The following is a 23,226-nucleotide window of genomic DNA, read 5'->3' as shown; positions in this document are numbered from 1 at the left end:
CAGCCATTGGCATTGACACGGTCCTAGGCAAGGTTTCTCGGTTTCAAAGCAAAAATTGTGATGAATTTCTGAGAGTCGGACAGTTGACACAAATCAGGCATCCAGTCCAAAAGGCATGTCATGTTTATTGAAGTCCGCATGTACTTCAGATAAGTCCTTGTTTTTCTTTCCCTGAAAGGGATACCTTTTATTTTAAACTCATTCTTCATTCCATTGTTTGTTTTTTTTTTGAATCTTTTTCGGTCTAATTTTGTTCTGAAAACTGAGACAAAGAAGAGATGGCAAGACTGATTTACAGGACTTTCATTTGCCGCAAGCTAATATTCAAGAGGCACCCAGCCTCTGCAGTGGCATCAAGTCATCCCTGACTGGCCATGGTGGCTGATGCTTTGAAATCAAAAACTCTCAAAAGGATAAAATCGAATTAAAAGTGCCTACAAGGGAAAAATGAAGTTGAAAAGGTTAAGTCCCAAATGGCTAACCGTTTTGGCAAAGTTTGTAAAGCCAAAGGTTCCCCAATGCTCTGAAATTGAAAGTTATGGAGGAAAGAAGTCAAAAGTGAGATGCCATAAAGGCAAAATAAAGTTGAAAAGGTTAAGTCCCACGCGACCAACTGTCATATAAAAGTTTGAAAATTCAAAGGCTCTCCGGGGCCAGAAATGCAAGTGGTATTCACGAAACATCTAGTGGTAGGTTGAAATCATCATCAAAAGAAGATGGGCACAAAGCCACGCTGCCAAAGACATCAAGGCCACAAACTGACCATCACTTTTTAAAACTCACAATTTTTCTTTGTTTGCAGAAGGAACAAAGCAGTGCAGAATGGCGATTCCTAAAGAACGAATGTCACCAAAAGTGAGTTTCACAAAATCACTATTTTCTTTTATTTTCAGCATGCATCACTAATACAGATTATTTTCGTAGCTTAACCCAGGTAGAACCTTTTCACCTAGGGGGATTTAGCTCATAGTTTCGGGTAGAAGTACTCTTCGCCCAGGCGGTTTTTCGTACCTTAACCCAGGTAGAACCTTTTCTCCTAGGGGGGTCCAGCTCATAGTTTTCGCGTAGAAGTACTCTTCGCTCAGGTTGTTTTTCGTAGCTTAACCCAGGTAGAACCTTTTCACCTAGGAGGATCCAGCTCATAGTTTCCGGATAGAAGTACTCTTCGCTCAGGTTGTTTTACGTAGCTTAACCCAGGTAGAACCTTTTTGCCTGGGGGGATCCAGCTCATAGTTTCGGGTAGAAGTACTCTTCGCTTAGGCTGTTTTTCGTAGCTTAACCCAGGTAGAACCTTTTCGCCTAGGGGGATCCAGCTTATAGTTTCCGGGTTGATGTACTCTTCGCCCATGCTATTTTTTGTAGATTAACCCAGGTAGAACCTTTTTGCCTAGGGGGATCCAGCTCATAGTTTCCGGGTAGAAGTACTCTTCGCCCAGACTTGCTTTTCGTAGCTTAAATCAGGTAGAACCTTTTCACCTAGGGGATCCAACTCATATTTTCGGGTATAAGTACTCTTCGCCTAGGTTTGCTTAATGTAGCTTAATCCGGGTAGAAGTACACTTTATCCAGGCTTGCTTTTCATAGTTTAACCTAAGTAGAACCTGTTCGCCAAAGGGATTCAGCGTTTTTTTCCAGTAATACAGGGCGCCAACCCCTGGTTACATTTCCTTTTCAGTAATACAGGGCGTTAACCCCTGGTTACATTTTCCTTTTCAGTAATACAGGGCACCATCCCCTGGTTACATTTCATTTTCAGTAATACATGGCTCCAACCCCTGGTTACATTTTCTTTTCAGTAATACAGGGCGTCAACCCCTGGTTACATTTCCTTTTCAGTAATACAAGGCGCCAACCCCTGGTTATATTTTCTTTTTAGTAATACAGGGCGCCAACCCCTAGTTACATTTCCTTTTCAGTAATACAGTGGCGCCAACCCCTGGTTACATTTCCTTTTCAGTAATACAGGGCGCCAACCCCTGGTTACATTTTCTTTTCAGTAATACAGGGTGCCAACCCCTGGTTATATTTCCTTTTCAGTAATACAGAGCACCAACCCCTGGTTACATTTTCCTTTTCATTAATACAGAGAGCCAACCCCTGGTTACATTTCTTTTTCAGTAATACAGGGTGCCAACCCCTGGTTATAAAACTTTTTCAGTAATACAGGGCGTCATCCCCTGATTACATTTCCTTACCAGTATAGGGTACACCAATCCCAGATCTCCTTACCAGTATAGGGTACACCAATCCTTATCTTTGTTCTCCAACATAGGGTACACTACTCCCTACTTGATTTGATTTTAAATGCAGGATACACCACTTCATGATATCATTGCCAATATAGGGTATCCCATTCCCTCGCCACATTTTCTCAATATAAGGTACACCAATCCTTAGTTGAGATATTCTTTTGGAACAATTAAAAAAATCATCATGACCTTTTCAGGGTACACCATTCCCGTTTTTTTTTTATTGCTTTCAATAAAAAAAGTAGTTTAGAATTTTGTTACAATAACTCACGAAATTTTTCTAGTGAAAACTGGGGCAGAAAAATTTTGTTCGTTTGTTTGTTGTGATGTCTGGGCGGGTTTTACCTCGAGGTACAGGATTCTAGATGAACAAAAAAAGTCGTAGAAGAATGAACTAGCACCTGCAGCTTAGCAAGCATCAAGGTTCATATCAGAGTCTGCGTGAAGAACCATTCAAGATCAAGTTTTAGAAGATTTATAGATAGGAATCTTGTAACTCATAGTTGATAGGTTTGTTTAGTTTCTTTCAGGAACTTCTTGATAAAGGGTTTATTAGGCCTAGTGTGTCGCCTTGTGGTGCACCGGTTCTGTTTGTGAAAAAGAAAAATGGTACTATACGGATGTGTATCGACTATAGGTAGTTGAACAATGTTACAATCAAGAATAAGTATCTTTACCGCGTATTGATGATTTTCTTGACCAGTTTCATGGAGCGAGGGTATTCTCCAAAATTGATTTGATATCCGAGTGTCACCAGTTAAAAATTCGGAACTTGGATATTCTATAGACGATATTTAGGACCCGCTATGGTCACTACGAATTTCTCGTGATGTCTTTGGACTGACAAATGCCCCAGCAGTATTTATGCACTTGATGAATAGTGTATTTTAGCCATATCTTGATTCATTCGTCGTATTATTTATTGATGATATCTTAGTGTACTCACGTAGCCAGGAAGAGCATGCACAACACTTGGGTATTGTATTACAGAGGCTGAATTAAAACGGAAAAGGGTCAGAAATGCCCTTAACATATTAGAAATGGCTCAAAAATGTCATGCTTCCACCTATGGGTTCAAATTTGCCCTTAATGTTAAAATGTCCATCAATGCCATGTCATCTTTCCGTTAAGAGAGGGGCATTTTTAAGCCTAAAAATAACATTAAGAGCAAATTTGAACCCATAGGTGGAAGGAGAGCATTTTTGAGCCATTTCTAATATGTTAAAGGCATTTCTGACTCTTTTCCGTATTTTAATTGAGCTCGAGAACTCCAATGTAAGTAATTAGGTGACACTAAATCTGATGGGTCGAGAACTCCAATAATTTGTTTTTATTTTTAAATAAAAGTACTTCATTACTTTATTCACAATATTAAGGTTTTAGATTGAATGCTCAAATTTTTTCACATAGAAACATAACATTTAGTAATATATGAGCTCATTTCTCATAAGTTTATATTAATGTTCAAGTGTAAATTTGAAATTTACTTACACGTAGATGCTGAGTTATATAGTAATTACTCAAGACAAATACAACTCAACTAGTTATTAATCACTCCTGTTGATTCTCATGTTTCTTATATGATTGCTATCGGCAACCATGAAAAGATAATATTTATTTTTAAGCTTACTCGCATCTTCTATTTAACATCTAGTAATTAATCGAGCAGACGCATATATATACCTAACTTGATATTTTTTTTCAAAAGTTAAGAACAAATGCAGGTGTATTTGATGTGATAAAAACTATATTTAATTAGGAAAATACTTATCAGAATATAATAAGTCATTATTGTATTAGCACTCTTAACACGTGCTTATGATTAGAGACAAGATTTTTTAAAGAAATAACTCTAGTTAGTGACTTTGTGACTCTTGCATTGCAATTTGCATTCATCAAGTTGCTGATGTTTAATTGTCACAAAATATTTATTAAACAAAATAAACTTTCTTATGTTTGGGCATAAGTTATTTTCCTTTAAAATTATCTTCTAAATTTTAAAATAATGTTATTTGAACTTCATATTTATCCTTATGACAATGTTTTAATTGTATCCACACAAATATTATTGCAGGTTTAAGATAATAAATTTTAAAAAGATTATTTTATGTTTAAACTCTGTACTAAATTAACTATATTATATAAATTAAAAAGGACAAAGTATAATATAAATAAAAGAGAAATAGGTAAAGAAATAAAAAATCAATCTTTTCAGACCAATCAGGCAAAGAAAGAGACAAATTAAATAGTAAGAGGATGGCTACGGGGAATCCTTAATCAAGGCAAGACATGCACAGCTGTGATATGCAATGACGTACGCATATTTGTTTTTTTAAGCGGTGTAAATAGGTAAATAAAGAAGTGAACAAATAAATAACTATTATAAATTTAAAAGGATAAAGTATAATATAAATAAAAGAGAAGTGGGTAAAGAAATAAAAAATCACTCTTTTCAGACCAATCAGGCAAAGAAAGCGACAAATTAAATAGTACGAGGATGACCAATCAGACAAGGCAAGACATGCACAACTGTGATATGCAGGGGTGTAAGCATAATTGTTTTAAGGGGTGTCACATTTTTTTAATAGGTAAACAAAGAAGTGAACAAATGAATAACTATTATAAATTAAATAGGATAAAATATAATATAAATAAATAAAAGAGAAATAGGTAAAAAAAATAAAAAATCAATCTTTTCAGACCAATCAGGCAAAGAAAGCGACAAATTAAATAGTACGAGGATGACTAAGGGGAATCCTTAATCAAGGTAGGACATGCACAAGTGTGATCACCAAAATTATTTTTTATAAGCGGTGTCACAATTTTAAATAGATAAACAAAAAAGTGAGAATAACTATTATAATGATATCATATTTTAAAAAAATACAAAATTCAGAATATCACTATAACTCTCTACAACGAGTTTTTGTTTTTTGAGATGTATAAATGATAGTCTTATTAGAAATAGTACTAAATATGTCTTTTTCTTAAGAATGATTTGATTATATTTATTGTCAACTTGACAAACAAATGCAATTTAGCTCAAGTGGATTTTGTTAGTCCTTAATTTTGTTAGAGGTATCAATTTATATGAATTCATTTGGTCTTACTTATTGTCTATATATGTATATTTAATAAATTTTTTCGCTGAAGCGGTATCACGCGACATCACTTCCCATAAGGTGGCTCCGACCCTAAAGCTATGCACCATGTGGTTAAAATCTAACTGCCCATCTAACATTTACCATATTAGTAATTTATTATTGTACAATAACAACAACAAGAAATAAAGTATAATCCTACAAATGAGTTTGTTATTGTTGTTGTACAATAATAAATTACTACTAATATACTTAAGTGTAAATATTGGGTGGACAGTTAAACTTTTACACGGTGCATGGCTGTCCCCCCTTAAATTAAGGTGAAATTATTTATTAATTAATTATGGTTTTATGATAGGACTATATATATGTCACATATGTCAAGTGTTCAAGATTTGAGTAAGGATAAGTTATAAGCACTCCGTAAAGCACGTGATGCCCCTTTAGCCCACCTGAACTTTTCAATATTACTCCCATCTTTTTGTTCTCAAACTGCTCATGTCTACTATATATATGTATGCCAAGTTAATTGGAAGTAAAGGAAAATAGTTGGAAGAGATACATACAACATGTTTCCAATCATAATTCTGATCAGCTTTTCATTTACTTTCCTCTTTGCTAGTGTTACTAGTGGAGCAGGAGGAGTTACAAATCTTTCCACCTGTTTAATCAACCACAATGTCCATAACTTCTCTATTTACCCCACAAAGAATGATCAAAGTAGTAGTAATTACTTTAACTTGCTCGATTTTTCCCTTCAGAATCTTCGATTTGCTGCATCTTACATGCCGAAACCAACGGTCATTATCCTACCAAACAGCAAAGAGGAGCTCGTGAGTACCATTCTTTGTTGCAGACAAACATCTTATGAAATCAGAGTAAGGTGCGGAGGACACAGTTACGAGGGAACTTCTTACGTTTCCTTTGACGGTTCCCCTTTCGTGATCGTTGACTTGATGAAATTAGACGACGTTTCAGTAGATTTGGATTCCGAAACAGCTTGGGCTCAGGGCGGCGCAACAATTGGCCAAATTTATTACGCCATTTCCAGGGTTAGTGACGTTCATGCATTTTCAGCAGGTTCGGGACCAACAGTAGGATCTGGAGGTCATATTTCAGGTGGCGGCTTTGGACTAATGTCCAGAAAATTCGGACTCGCTGCTGATAGTGTCGTTGATGCTCTTCTAATTGATGCTGAAGGACGGTTATTAGACCGGAAAGCCATGGGAGAAGACGTATTTTGGGCAATCAGAGGTGGCGGCGGTGGAAATTGGGGAATTATTTATGCCTGGAAAATTCGATTACTCAAAGTGCCTAAAATCGTAACAACTTGTATGATCTATAGGCCTGGATCCAAACAATACGTGGCTCAACTACTTCAGAAATGGCAAATAGTTACTCCAAATTTGGCCGATGATTTTACTCTAGGAGTACTCATGAGACCTATAGATCTGCGGGCGGATATGAATTACGGAAATACTACTCCTATTGAAACATTTCCCCAATTCAATGCACTTTATTTGGGTCCAAAAACTGAAGCGGTTTCCATATTAAATGAGGCATTTCCAGAGCTGGACGCTAAGAATGATGACGCCAAAGAAATGACTTGGATTGAGTCAGCACTTTTCTTTTCCGAATTAGATAACGTATTCGGGAACTCCTCTGACGATATCTCCCGTTTGAAAGAACGCTACATGGACGCAAAAACTTTCTTCAAAGGCAAATCAGATTTTGTGAAGACTCCATTTTCAATGGACGCGATGATGACAGCTCTTGTTGAACTCGAGAAAAACCCCAAGTCATTCCTTGTCTTCGATCCTTATGGCGGAGTCATGGACAAGATTAGTGATCAAGCTATTGCTTTCCCTCATCGAAAGGGTAACCTTTTCGCGGTTCAATATTATGCATTTTGGAACGAAGAGGACGATGCCAAGAGCAACGAGTACATAGAGTGGACAAGGGGATTTTACAATAAAATGGCGCCTTTTGTTTCAAGCTCGCCAAGGGGAGCTTATATCAACTACTTGGATATGGATCTTGGAGTGAATATGGACGACGACTACTTACTGCGAAATGCTAGTAGTCGTAGTTCTTCTTCCTCTGTTGATGCTGTGGAGAGAGCTAGAGCGTGGGGTGAAATGTATTTCTTGCATAACTATGATAGGTTGGTTAAAGCTAAGACACAAATTGATCCACTAAATGTTTTTCGACATGAACAGAGTATACCTCCTATGCTTGGTTCAACGCAAGAGCACAGTAGTGAATGAGATTTCAATTGTACTACTACCAGGGGCAGATGCACAAGGTGGGGGCGGTGTCATCTGACGTCGCTTCGCCGGGAAAAATAATAAATATTTATACTAATATTCTGTAAAAATGAAGCAATATATAATAATGGCACCGCTTATTCCTAGAAAATAGTACTTCTTGGTCCACTGGTCAAACTCATATTTGGGCTTATAAAGGCCGTAGGCTCAAGGCTCGACCTAGACATTGTATTTCTTGAACATATTTAAGCGAGCAATTTTTGTTAAAACCTTTGAGGCTAAAGAGAATTGAACCTACACTTCCCTTGGCAATAATAGAAATGAAGATGTTAAGTTGGATGTGGGAGCATACCAGGAAAGACAAGATCAAGAATGAAGTTATTAGGGACCAGGTGAGTGTCGCTCTTGTGGAACAAGTTGCGAGAATTGAGGCTGATATGGTTCGGACATGTAAAGAGAAGATGCTCCGATGTCCCGGTCACGAGGTGTGAGAGGTTGACCGTGACGGGTCAGAGGAGGGGTAGAGGGAGGCCTAAAAAATATAAGGGAGGAGTGATTTGGAAGGATATGACACTACCTCAGCTTACCGAGGACATGACCCTCGACATAAAAGTGTGAATGTCTAGAATTAAGGTTGTGGGTTGACATTTAGTTGATGGTAGGTTAGAAACTCGTGTTTTAGCTGCATTTTACACTCTAATTACTGCATTTTACTTGTGTTTGAGCTTAAACGATGGTGATTTGCATTTATTACGTGTTTTATGCCTCGAAGGAATTGATTTTGAGTTAAAAAGTTAATTTGGAGCTGAATCAAACAAATTAGAGCTTTGAAGTCTGAGTAAAAGCCCAAGGAATTAAACTGGAATCGCGTTCGGGGGTCGATGACCAAGTATGGATAACAAAAAATTAATAAAAAGGAACACTCTAAGAAAAAAGCACTATCGCTCCGCATGGGGCGCGGCGAGGCGCGACATTCAATTGGGAAAAGCTTGTCAGAATCTGTTCTCTGAAGATGCCCACTAACGCGGCGCGTGGCATGCCGCGAGGCGCTCCGCACCCGTGTATTTTCCTTAGAGTAATTTTTCAATTCGACTAGGAAAGGGTAGTTCCGTCTGGACCCGCTTCTACATGGTATAAATACACCAAAACATGATTTGAGGTGACTTTTGACCTACGAAAGATTTGAGAAGCAACTAAGGCAAGATGACACAAGAATTCATCAAGATTTCAACCTATAATCGGTGCAATACGGGAGTTTGTATCGAATTATTAGCATTGATGTTTTCAATGTCTTTAAACCTTCTTGAGATGAATTTTTCCATTGACATGGAGTAGTTTTTCTTTGGGTGTTAACAGACATGGTGTATTAATAATTCGATTAGGGATTCGATTCTAAACAATTGGTTGACTTAATTGATGGAGTTTGAATTATATTGTGAAGTTGTTCAGTATTTGGCTTAATCGAAAGAGGAGTTTTATATCGAATTTCTTTACTTCTTATGCTCTAGTTTAAATTTGTGATTCAACTAGGTAATCGAAAGAGCCTCTTGAATTATTAATTGAACCAAAAAATAGGGTAATATTCGTGAGAAGTTACTCTTTGAACAGAAAGCATCATTATGTTCATTACAATTATTCATCGTGCTTCAATTGGATTATTTCTAGAAATTAAAGTTTAATCGAAAGAGGAACCTTAACATCGAGTGTAATTTAATTATCTGGTGAATTCGTGAGAATCGACAGTATTATAGAGTGAACTAATTTAAGAATTGGACCCCGAATCAATTATCTTGCACCTGTCTAGTCATTTATCTATTTCTCTCACTTATATTTTGTGTTGCTCAACTTTTGTCCTCTGTGATCAATTGATAATTGCTTAAATTTTAGTAGCTAATTATAGTTGATAATCATTCAAATCAAGTGTTAATTTTTCTGGATAGTATTTAACTAAAGATTATTCAAACACTGTTTGAATTCAATCTTTGTGGAGATAATAATTTATTATACTATCTTTGATTAGCGAGTATTAATTATGTGTTGTGTTTTGCCCTCGTCAAACTATGTGTCAAGAATTTCTCCTTGTCCTATTAGTAGTATTAGCACAAGTCTTGTATTTTTCTATTCCTAGTTCCTTATTACTACACGGTGCGTCACTATTACCAATAGTTGATACTAGTCTTGTATTCTCGTATTCCTCGATTTTGGTTATTACATGTTTCGCCATTTGCTGCCACTGCCTTTTACCTTGTTGTTGCTATTGTCACGCCTCCTTTTTTCCGAGGATTGTGAAAAGAAAAGAGTTTTTTCAATTAAAGTGACATTATTTAAAATAGAATTGTATTTTAATTAATTTTAAAGAGTCGCCACTTGAAATTATTTAATTACGATATTCCAAGCCAGTGGTTTTATTTAATCCCTATTCAAGGAAGTTTTGACTCTGAATTACGGTCTGTGAAACACAAAAGATCGGGTAAAAAATTCTGTTAACCCAGGAGAAGGTGTGAAGCGCTCCCGAGTTCCGTGATTTTAGCACGGTCAATTAACAATTTATACTTGGCTTGATTAGTCTGAAGATTTATATGTTTTAAGGGTTTTTACGTATTTTTATCTTTTACAGCTTTTAGATTACATGGTTATTATAATTATGGAATTATCTTTGAAACGAATCACATGTGTGTATTTGTTTAATTTGGTATGTCAAAGTCACGTCATGTGTACGTGTACACAACTAATAACACTTTATTATTGTTAAGATTGATTCGCCTAAAGTTGCGCGAACGCATACCTTGATTTTAATTTTGGGAGTCATAATTATGTCATACGAACGTATACATAATCACGATGATTTGATTAATTAAGAGTACGCCTAAAGCATTCTAACGCATTTATGAGTTATTTTCTAAGTTTGAGATTATTGTGAGGCATGAGAATTATGGAAGTAAAATTGTGGAAAAATATAGATTTAATCACTAAAAATTATTTACAACTTAAAAGTTCTTACTATTCTATCTATTTACCAAGGAAAGTTTACCTCATATAGCAAAGTTTTACACCCTATTTATTATAAATAAAAATTCTTTTAAAATATTATTTACTATAGCTCCCTTTTGCTTTTTATAGCAAAATATGTATTTATGGTCACTTCCTACCGTTAAGCCATTAAATACGCTATCTAATATTTCTCTCTCATTCTTTTAGTTTATTCTCTCCCAAAATCACCGTATCTTATTTCTCTCTGCACGATCTCTCTCTCACAGCGCCATTGTCTTCCCCATTGTTGAACCACGATTCTCCTTTATTTGCAGTTCTCTCTCTAGATTGTTCTCAAACTCTTGATCTCGATTTGCTGGATTTCATCTCTGTTAACATGAGTTTCAAAATGTCTTGATCAAAGTTTTCTGATATGAGTTGTATCTTTTCCCAAAGTGGAGCTGACATGGTCAGTTCATAGCTGAATTGATTTTGAATGTTGACATGGAAGAGGAAAGGACAGAGGAGAGGGTGGCAACGGCTAATGAGATTAGGATTAGGTTTGGGGAAATGGGTTAAACCATTCACATATAATAATGGAATTGTATTTGTAGGTTCATCAGCAACCATTGAAGCCCAAATGAGATCAAAAATGCGCAATGACCTTAATTGTAGATGTATTTATATGTATTCGGGTCTGCATATATTGATTTTTAGTTTGTACAGTGGGTTTCTCTTCTTGTATTTAGATGTATTCGATAAGGCATAGACTGATTTTTAGTTTGTACAGTAATTTTTGATTGTTGTATTTATATGTATTTGAGTTCATACAATAACATTTTTAAATACATTGTTAGTTCTATCATTTTGATGTTATTCATCAATTAGTTATGCATTCAATCTAACTGTATTCATCTGTATTTTTAACCTAATTATATCCATCTGTATTTAAAACGACAATACAATGAAATACAGTAAAAATACTCTCAATACAAATAGAAAATTAATGAATACAACCAATGAAATATACTCAATAAAGCAGTAATACCATATATTAGGAATAAATAAAATACTGTAAATACAAAAATAAACTTGAATACATTGAACACAACTGTTAGATACAGCAGAATACAAGCACTAGGTTTATTATGAAATATACATGCAATAGGTTACTATTACAGGTTATATCCGGCATAAATATATGATGTATTCATATACAGAAAATCGAATTTCAAAGTATTTCTGTAGATACTTGTATCAATTCCGAGTAGAACCTCAAACAATGTCAAAAAAAAAAACTCGAACTGTATCAAAAAAGAAAGAGGGACTGAAACTCTGAACAATGCTTTTTTTTTTTTTTTTTATGTTTAGCGTCTGATAAATCTTCTCATTAATTGGATTGACAATGTTGTGTGTTATAATTGATTTAGATAAGTTATATTAGGAGTGTATCCCGTTAAATTAGTAGCTTTCCGTTATTAAACAACTGAAGAGACCTATTATTACGTTGTATTCATGAATACATGTGAATTCAACGGCTGGCAAGCTGGACTACCCTGCTTTTTAGCCGATTTTTGCTACTGTATTCATGAATACAGTAGCTCGAATACACCGAATATATTACCATAACAACTGAAAGGTAGCTACGGAAAGTAATTATGTATATGATAGTTATAAAAAGATAATAGCCACTAAACAATAGTCATTTCTGAAAATTTCTCATTTACAAAATTAGGCTCAACTGATCATTTATTAACGTTGGCCCAATTGTCCCTAATATGAAACATCGTTTTAAAGCCCAAATTTTCAAAGTAATGTCAAACCCAACTCTAACTCTTTCTTAAAAGGTGATTTGGCATGACATAACAATTAGGTCCAACAATTGGCATAAAAAAATAAACGTTTTAGGATTTGGAATATAATAGCCTAAAGTTATTCTCTCTCTTCTAATGGTTCATCCTAAGAATAAGCCCCATCAAAATTATTTTTCATAAAAATAGCAAAAAATATTTAAAACCCCATCTCTCTCTTCTCTCATAGCAACCATCATCCTAGAAATTAGGTTCTATTTCCTTCAGTAGTATCCGAAAAACTCCCAAATATTTTTTAAAAGTATATTAAAATTTTATTTTCCTTCTTTGTGTAACATATTTCAGATTGAAAACTCAGGTTCAAGACGACTCCACATATGTATCCCCTATTGTATCCCGTGTATATCTCTATGTACAACAGTGATATCTCATGTATATCATGTGTACCTGTGTATATCCATGAAAATTTGTGTTATATATATGATATACAATGTGATATACACGGGCGTCCATAAAATAATTATGTTGTATACACGATATATAAAGTGATATACTTAGACATCCTTAAAACTTGTGTATGATATACACTTATGTACACGATATACAATGTGATATACACATGTCGCAGTTGGATTTTTAGGTCCGAGTTTTTACCTAAAATCAGTCTAAATCACTTCTAATCTTGCTCAAATTTTAAAAATAGCCTCGTTTAGGTATTTTCAACCAATTTCAATCACACACTCATTCAATCCAACCAAAGAAAAAGAAGAGAAAAGAAAAACATTGTTGAAATGTATTTTTTTTTAGTTTTTGCTTTTGATTTTCTCTGATGTGAGATCAACCTTACCTTTTCATCCCAATAATATTTTTGCATAATTTGTAAGAATTTTTGCTAAACTATGAGAGCGAAAGAGAAGAAATAGAAGAAGAAATACAAGGAGAAAAAGGGAGAGGGAAGCAGTGAACAAGAAGAGAAGTGAGCGGCGAAGAGGGGAAGGCTAAAAAATTACTCATCCCTGTTATGTGTTGTCACCTAGTGCCATCCCTACGCTACCGTAACACGATATCCAACACCATCTTCCCCACCTCCACTATTATAGTCACTATTCCCATTATTTTTGAACCATAAAAAAGGCCACGGTCCACCAACAATGGAAACTACTGTCCAAATCCACCATCACCATTTTTATTCATCATGTATCAGAAAGTAAAAAATATAGAAGCAAAAAGTGAAAAGGAAAAAAACAGGAAAATTTACACGGATTCAATTTCAACAATATTTCACATTCAAACCAAATTGGAACCTAATAAGAACCAAGTTAAATACACCAAAAATTCATTTTTGTAGGAAGATCAATAACCCAATTGGAGAATTGAAAGAAAACTATTTTGATACTAGGATCTCATTAATAATCGATTTTTCTTCACATTTTATATATCTAATGGCTATTTGATAATTGGGTCTTCTGAAATTGCGCCAACTTTTGTAAATATAGAAGGGTTAGCTCTTTGTGAGGGGTTTACGGTTTAATAGAAAAAAAAGGGAGACAATTATAAAATTCCACATTCAAAATGTATATCTTCAACTCAAAGCCATGTCGGCTAATCCAAATCGATAAACTATTAATTAACTAGTGAACAATATTATTACATTTTAACGTTAATCAACCATAACGCATTATTCAGTGTTCTTAAGACCAAGCAATAATCACTAATCATCATTCAAAGAATCCAAAAGTTAAATATTACGTACTACTTAACAGAGATCTAATAATCACTAATGAAGCAACTTATCTACTGAAATTGGTGTCATGAATCAGTTAAGATAACACATAAAGAAGACTCAAAATAACAAGCATTCAAGCACAGAATTATTCATCCAAAAGCAAATCCTAAGATTCATGAATTGAAAAATCCAATGAAACAAGAAAACGGACCTTCAAGCAAACTTTGTTTCAGATCCGCAAACAAAGAAGAAAGAACCTTGCATCGGAAGCCTCACCTAAACTCGAATGAGACTGGTTTGACTATGGTTTTGGACTGGGATTTTGATAACCTTATATATGGAGGTGTTTCGCGACTGATTTTCCAGGCTCCAGCAGTAACGTACACAGCTGTTTTGGGGCTGGTTTAGGGTCAGTTTTGAGCTTAGTTTCCGGGCTGTTCTAGCTGCGTTTTTGGAGCTTCATTTGAGCTGGTTTTGGGACAGTTTTTCAGATCGTTTTGGAGCTGTTTTGAGGTCATTTTTTGACGGGAGTTTGGCAGGTCGTTTTGGGACTGTTTTTATGGCTGATTTTTGGTGGTTTGATGGAGGAGTTTTGATGTTGTTTCAGCTGGATTTTAGTGGCCTGGTGCTCACTGCTGGTTTTAATGGAGGATTTGGGGCTGCTAACTCTATTCTTCTTTGGTGCTCTATATCTCTCCAAGAATAGTGGAGAAGTCCATTCTATCCCTAAAGTAAGGTGTTTTGATAACAATTACTCTACAGCTGTAAAGTCTTTTTGTCTGCTGTGGGAATATTTCATATTTGGATGACTAATTTACGTGTGTAGGTGCTGTGGGTTAAGAATTAGAAAGCAAAAGAAATTAAGTGACTTGTGGATGGAGTGGGGTGAGTGCATAATTTGATTGGCTCTTGTTCTTTCCTTTTTGTTTTCAAAGGTGAAATAAAATACCAAGTTTAAAATACTAGCTAAAGATTTTAAAATCAAGAACATATAAATAAAGTCACTCAACAAGAATTATAAAACCACTAGCTAATTTAATACTACAAAGTTTAAAAGAAATCTTTTTTATAAATTTTCTTTTACAAGTGAAAACAAAATATGCACTTCTAAAAATAACTCCTTTTTTTGTGATTTTAATTTTATTAAATAAAACCTATAAAGGTGAAACAAAAGCCAAAATATCAAGATTAAACTTTAAAAATATTTAAATACTAAAAAGTAGTAAAAAATTCGAATATGATAAAAAAATTAGATACTCACATCTATTAATTGGTTATTGCTTATTTTTGTTGTTTTTGAGAGTCTTTCAGGAATAGACCCTTTCCATCTTCATAAAGTAGCGGTAAAATCTGTTTACACTTTATCATTCTCAGACCACACTTGTTGTTGTTGTGTACTTCCTTTTGCAATAATTTTTAATTAAGTCATCGGGCTTAGGCTTTCAACTTAAGAAAAACTAATATTAGATAATACATATTTATTTATTTATTATTATTATTTACGTAAATACGACACAACTTGCGTACCCTCCTAACTACTACCTTGCACTTGTTTAGGTGAGAGATTCCGTTGTTAATTTTCCTTTTTTACCTAGTAAAATTGATCCTTGAATAATCGACTTTTTTCTGATTTAATCTGCGTGTTGTTCAAGTCATATTTGATTCAGTTAGATAAGTGTGCGGTATTGATTCAATTCAACGACTAAAGTAGCTAACGTTTGATATGATTCTTTATAACTAGTTTATAAACTTACTTTAGAAGAAAATTAAGACAAGCATGTGGAGAGCATTTCTTAACTGAAAAAATCAGTTTATGTCAATTTCTTGGTTTCAAACTGGATAAAGTATATAACGGTAGTGTCGCAACCCAAATCTGGCATCTAGACCGTAATAGACATCAAACGAGCCATTACACTCCGGGCGAACCATCTATGTCACGATCCAAAATTCACTATAGGGCGTGATGATGCCCAACATCGCCATTAGGCAAGCCAACACTTAATTATTCATTTAATTATATTTAAAATCATAAGTCTTTCTTGGATAACGAGGTTAGTGCATCAGGATGAATCGTAGTTACGTACAGTTTCGTTAAAATAATAAGTGAAAGTGAATCAGTATAAAATAATCTATAACAAATTCTAGAACATCCCCAAAACCCGCTGTCACTGGTGCATGAACATTTACTAAGGAGTATAAAAATAATACAACCTATGTCCGGGATGTAAATAAGACAGGATAAAGTAAATGGTAATGACCACCAATTGAACCTGTCAGATCCTGCACATTTAGTACAGAAGTGTAGCATTAGTACATAAATCAACGCGTACCCAGTAAGTATCTAGCCTAACCACAGAGAAGTAGTGACGAGGGGTCGACTTCGACACTTACTAGAGGTCCAACAAAGCAATATAATAAATCATAAGCAGTTGTGAAACACACAACAATAATAGGGTAAATCTGTAAGTTACCTAATCTTCCAAATATTTCTTTTAAGATATGAATTTCTCATTCTTGTATTCTACCTAAACAGCTCAGATGTATCAAGTACCAGTAACAAATGGATAAGAAGTACCATATAAAATGTCGGGCATAAGTGAAAAGATAATCTCGTGAATATTCGGACTACCAGCAATATAGCGCATGATTATGCCGAGGTCGTTCGACCCGATCCAAAATAATGTATACACTATCGAGGGTCGAGCGAAACGAACCATAGATGTATCTATTATACTGTCGAGACGTTCGACCGCTCCACAAGAAAGGAAGGAAATTATCGAATTACGCGACACGTGCTTATAATATAGTACATGAGCACAAAGTGAATATAACATTTACCGTTTGTCAGATAACTTGCCAACAACTCAACGCGATAAGGCTCGGCCTAATATATACATATATTTCCAAATTAATTTCAATTATACATTCAATTAATTAAGCCAGCAGAATGAGTTCAAATATTACATGATAAAATCCTAAGTCTACCCGGACATAAACATGCTTTAGCCACGTACGGACCCTCGCCAACTCGTGTGTATGTAGCACCCACAACTAGCAGCACATAACAATTACATCACCTAGGGGTAGTTTCCCCCTCACAAGGTTAGACAAGATACTTACCTCACTCTGAAGTTCCATAACCGGCTCCAATGCCTCACTTAACTCTTCAATTCAAATCCAAACGATTCGAAACTAGCCAAACAATGCGCAATTCAATCAAAATATACTCCAATGCTTATAATTAATCAATTTATAATAATTTTCAACTTCACTCAAAAAGTCAATAAAGTCAACCCTCGAGCCCAAGTGCCTGAATTTCGAAAATGTTCGAAGATAAACTTTACCCATGACGCCACGAACTCAAATATATGATTTATTTCAAATTCCATGTCCAATTTCGTGGTCAAAATCCAAAAATACTAAATTTTAAGTTTTCTACCAAAATTCCACTATCTCTACTAATTTTCATGTTTAAATTCTTATAGAATCCATGTCTTTAACTTAAAATAGGTAGGAATAACTTACCTTCCATAGATGATGAAAATCTCCCCTTGAAAATCTCCAAAAATCGCCCAAACCAAGAGAGAAATGAGCAAAATCCCGATTTTAAACAATATGCCTAGGCCCATCCTTCTTCGCGTTCGCGACCTCCATGTCAAGTTTGCGAAGCCTACTGACACCCATCCTTCACGTTCGTGAAGGAAGCGTCACGTTCCCGAAGGTTAAACAGCTCCAGGCCTAGCTCTCAATCCTTCTCTGCGTTCGCGTAGGTTCCTCAGGCTTTTCTCCGCGTTCGCGACCTCTGTGTGATGAGCAATTTCCACATGTCCCAAAAATCCTTCTTCGCGAACGCGATAACCACCATGCATTCGGGACGAACGACACCAGAACCAGCATCAGCAGCAGCAAAACAAGGGGAAATGACCCGAAACTATCCTGAAACACACCCAAGGCCCCCGGGACCCCGTCCAATCGAACCAAGTCCCAAAACATGATACGAGCTTGAGGCCTCAAATCATACCAAACAACATCAAAACTACAAATCGACGATAGAAACCTTTCTTTCAACTTTCAAACTTCCAACGACGAACGCGTCTGAATCAGATCAAAACATTCCGGAATGATGCCAAACTTTACACACAAGTCACAAATCCCGTTACAAACCTATTCCAAGGCTCAGAACCCCAAACGGACATCGATAACATCAAAACCACTTCAAACCAAACTTATAAAATTCTAAAACCTTTAAAATGCCAAACTTTCACAATAAGCACCAAAATGCTCCCGGGCCTCCCGATACTCAACCCAGACATACTCCCAAGTCGAAAATCATCATATAAACCTACTGAAAACCTTCAAATACCGATTCTGAGATTGTTTACTCAAAAGTCAAACCTTAGTCAATTTTTCCAACTTAAAGTTTCCGAAATTAGAATTTTCTTTCTAAATCAACTCCGAACTTCCCAAAATTCAATTCCGATCACACGTACAAGTGGTAATATATGAAGTTCCAAATCAATTTCAATTATACATTCAATTAATTAAGCCAGTAGAATGAGTTCAAATATTACATGATAAAATCCTAAGTCTACCCGGACATAAACATGCTTTAGCCACGTACGGACCCTCGCCAACTCGTGTGTACGTAGCACCCAAAACTAGCAGCACATAACAATTATATCACCTAGGGGGTAGTTTCCCCCTCACAAGGTTAGACAGGATACTTACCTCGCTCCGAAGTTCCATAACCGGCTCCAATGCCTCACTTAACTCTTCAATTCAAATCCAAACGATCCGAAACTAGCCAAACAATGTGCAATTCAATAAAAATATACTTCAATGCTTATAATTAATCAATTTATAATAATTTCTAACTCCGCTCGAAAAGTCAATAAAGTCAACCCTCGAGCCCAAGTACCTGGATTCCGAAAATGTTCGAAGATAAACTTTACCCATGACGCCACGAACACAAATATATGATTTATTTCAAATTCCATGTCCAATTTCGTGGTCAAAATCCAAAAATACTAAATTCTAAGTTTTCTACCAAAATCCCACTATCTCTACTAATTTTCATGTTTAAATTCTTATAGAATCCATATTTTTAACTTAAAATAGGTGGGAATAACTTACCTTCCATGGATGATGAAAATCTCCCCTTGAAACTCTCCAAAAATCGCCCAAACCAAGAGAGAAATGAGCAAAATCCCGATTTTAAACAATATGCCTAGGCCCATCCTTATTCGTGTTCGTGACCTCCATGTCAAGTTCGCGAAGCCTACTGACCCCCATCCTTCATGTTCGTGAAGGAAGCGTTGCGTTCCCGAAGGTTAAACGGCTCCAGGCACAGCTCTCGATCCTTATCCGCGTTCGCGTAGGTTCCTTAGGCTTTTCTCCGTGTTCGCGACCTCTGTGTGATGAGCAATTTCCACGTGTCCCAAAAATCCTTCTTCGCGAACGCGATAACCACCATGCATTTGGGACGAACGACACCAGAACCAGTATCAGCAGCAGCAAAACAAGGGGAAATGACCCGAAACTATCCTGAAACACACCCAAGGCCCCCGGGACCCCGTCCAATCACACCAAGTCCCAACACATGATACGATCTTGAGGCCTCAAATCATACGAAACAACATCAAAACTACAAATCGACGATAGAAACCTTTATTTCAACTTTCAAACTTCCAACGACGAACGCGTCTGAATCTATTCCCGATACAAACCTATTCCAAGGCTCAGAACGCCAAATGGACATCGATAACATCAAAATCCACTTCAAACCAAACTTATAAAATTCTAAAACCTTTAAAAAACCAAACTTGAAGCTCTTGGGAACTCTGACACACTAGGGATTTGGTTCTATATGCTCTACTCTGTTTTATGCCCACTGGGTGAATCACTCAATTCCTGGTTGCCTTATGTCCATGAAGATGTAATTTTGGGTTGTTATGAACTATGAGAATGAAGGCCAAGCCTATCCGGGTGTAATTTGGGCCTGCTATAGGCTCCCTATAGTTATTCTTTTCTGTAATTCATGCTATTCATTCTGGGTCTGTAATAATTATTGTAATAACATTTGGGATATTAGTGAAATTGGGAAATGGATTTTTATCTTATATTTGCAATAAATGGGGTACAAATCCTGCCTATAGGTTCAATAATATGTGTTTAGTCATCGTGTGTTAGAAATCATGCCTATAGATATCCTATTTTGTTCAGTCATTATATGTTAGCAATCATGCCTATGGTTTCAATACATGATTCAATGGTGTTCTTCTGTTTATTAGAAACCATGGCTATAGAGAATTGTATGATTCAATATGCACTTACATGCTGCCCTATTCACAAATTGTAGAGATCATGTCTATAGGATTTAAAATTAGGTTAATTGTAGAAAGCATGCCTATAGGTCTGAATCAGTTTAATTATCATCTTGCTCGTTATTCAGGAGTTCTCGACATTGTGTCATTATTATCTCTAGAAATCATGCATATAGGACATCACTACTCGCTCTTCAAACGCCGTTATTCACGCGATTATTAGGAAGCCTAAGTAATTTTGAGCATTTCCAATAAGTTTTATTGTCCCTACTGCGTAAATCACCTAGAGATCATGTCTATAGGTTTAATAACTTATAACCTGCAGTCTCAATAATCAGCGTGTAATACCAAATACTCCTAAACTGTATAGTCGCTTAGAAATCATGTCTATAAGTGTCATAAGCCCCTTATAATCTGCAAATCAGTTAACTTGGGACAGCAGCACCACATATACAATATTGAATTCAACATCACCTAGAATCCATGCATATAGGACTCTAAGCCTCAAATTCTGAAACTATGTATTGCTTAAACTGCCCGCGTGCATTTGTTTGTTTGTGTGTGGAGGCTAACTTGAGCCCTTAATTGCCTTCACATGAAGTCCAACTTGTTTTGGTATGTCACCTAGTTTTATCATTTTTAAGCAACCTAAGTTAAGTCTAGAACCACCTGAAATAGAGGTCCAATTGCCTCATGGACCATAGGCATGGGACGGGTAGTGCACGCATAGAGTACGACTTAGAATTGACTAGTGCGCTTTAGGTAAGCAACTTAAAGATAGTAATCGGGTAGCATGAGATGATAGTCTATTCCTGCTGAATAATATGAGTAACACCCCATGTTGAGGGAGTTACAAAGTATTATTTATGTTGCACGGGGTGATCCTTTAGGCTAAAAAACTTAGGACCCCCTCCCTTTGTTTAAAGTCAATCATTTTATTTATCCAAATTGCTTCCCTTCTCTTAGACTAATTCATATAATTCGAGTTCGGTCGGGACCCACCGTTGTGGACCTCGAGGAGTGCCTAACACCTTCTCCTCAAGGTAATTTGAGCCCTTACCCGATCTTTGGTGATGTAAACTGGTTAATCCAGAGTTATTTGCAAAAATAGGTGCCCTAACGTACCTTAATCCGTTAGGTGGCGACTCTCTCTTTTAACATTCCTTCCCTTTAAAAGGAGTTGTCACGACGTCAAATCCCGTTTCCATAAGAAAACGGGGTGCGACAGCATGGCGACTCTGTTGGGGATATATTTAGGATTTTACATTGCGAACTTGGTATATATGAATTAGTCTCTCTCGATAAGCGTGTCTTTATTATTTTGCTGAAACTTGAACATCCCACTCCCATCCTCCCTTTTATTGATACATGAACACCCCCTTCCTTATTTCCCCTTTTATATGAACTTACGTGCAACTCTTCGCTTAATCTGGTTACAATATGCATTCCACTAGCTTCAACTTTTTAAATTTTGTTATATCATGACTTTCCCAATCATTACCTCTTTATTGCTTTATTACTATTTTTTATATACGAACTAACTTCTTCCATGTTTTTCTTTCTTTTTTGTCTTTACATTTATTAAATACGGCATTTATCGCTTTTATCATGCAAAATACTTGACAGTGTGTTGTTTTATATTTGCATGAAGCATGCTCTACATCATATTCCACTCATGCGCAATTATACCATAGCGACACTTGATGAGTGTCCGCGCTCTTTCTATATTACCCTTTTTAAACTTGAAAAGGCTTATTTGCGGTAAAGCTAGTCGATCAGCGGTGCAATCGACGGTTTCGTGCCTTTCCCTCTCAAGTTGTCCACTTGAGGGTACCGGTCTGGACTCTCGTAGAAACCCCACTCTAATATTAACTGTGCATGCATCATGTCAAAACCTAGTATGGATTAGAACGCTGCCCGCGTAATAACTCTCTAAGGCAAGCCTTGTCCAAAGCCCGCCGGGATTTCCTTAAATTCCAATTGGTACAATCATGATATGTGCATTATTTTGGAGAAAACGTGCCGATATGCTAATCATTAATGTGTAAATAGTCAAATCAAGAGGGAAAAAGGGCTAACTTTATTTGTTTTGCAGAAATGAGGCAGAGAGTCCCCAGGTTCGGCATGGTTCGAAGTATCCCACCTTTGTTGCTAGATTGGTGGAAAAATCTCTCGCCAAGCGACAAAAACCATGTGAAAAGAGTTCTTTGAAATTTACCTTCTTTGTTGGACATTCAGCTAAACAATGTACTGATCAAGGCCGCTACTATGTTCTGGGATGAGAAGAGGGTCGTCTTCCATTTTGGTGATATAGAAATGACTCCCCTTCTAGAGGAAATATGAGGCTTTGCTGAGCTTTCCTGGGAGAGCCCTGGTCTGTTGGTACCGGAAAATCGCACTTCTCGAGATTTTCTGAAAATTATGGGTTTAAGGAAAATTGATGAGTTAGTCTGTCTGAAGAAATCTTACATACCATTCGACTTCCTTTACAAGCGTTATGGCACAGCAAGTCCTACCGTGTTTAGCATCATGAATTTGCTATCACCTCTCTGGGTTGGACTCATCGCCGGGTTTTTGTGTTCATTGTCTGTTTTTTGGGGATGCTGGTATTCCTAATACAAGGAGAAAGGATTCACACTCGCTTAGCTATGGTTACTAAGACCCTAATGGAAGGAATTGAGGGACAAACTTACACCATTATCCCAATGATCATAGCAGAGATATACCTAGCCTTGGACCGTTGCAAGAAAGGATATAGGCATTTTGAGGGTTGCAATAT

At 36.2% G+C, this 23,226-nt stretch overlaps 1 protein-coding gene across 1 annotated transcript; it reads left to right on the top strand.

Annotated features, from left to right (window-relative positions):
* Window positions 1–5,762: 5,762 nt before the first annotated feature.
* On the top strand, window positions 5,763–14,828 carry LOC142161595 (berberine bridge enzyme-like C-2). Its single transcript, XM_075237939.1, has one exon. It carries the CDS (start codon window positions 5,920–5,922, stop codon window positions 7,615–7,617), a length of 1,698 nt encoding a protein of 565 aa, XP_075094040.1. The 5' UTR covers window positions 5,763–5,919; the 3' UTR covers window positions 7,618–14,828.
* Window positions 14,829–23,226: the final 8,398 nt, after the last annotated feature.

The sequence above is a fragment of the Nicotiana tabacum genome, chromosome 19, assembly GCF_000715075.1.
Source record: "Nicotiana tabacum cultivar K326 chromosome 19, ASM71507v2, whole genome shotgun sequence".
Classification (NCBI taxonomy): Eukaryota; Viridiplantae; Streptophyta; class Magnoliopsida; order Solanales; family Solanaceae; genus Nicotiana; species Nicotiana tabacum.
The sequence above is the reverse complement of the archived record's forward strand: the minus strand, read 5'-3'. Positions and strand labels throughout refer to the sequence as shown.

Excerpts from the sequence above, each read along its gene's own strand:
- LOC142161595 (XM_075237939.1), top strand. The coding sequence starts at position 5,920 with ATGTTTCCAATCATAATTCTGATCAGCTTTTCATTTACTTTCCTCTTT.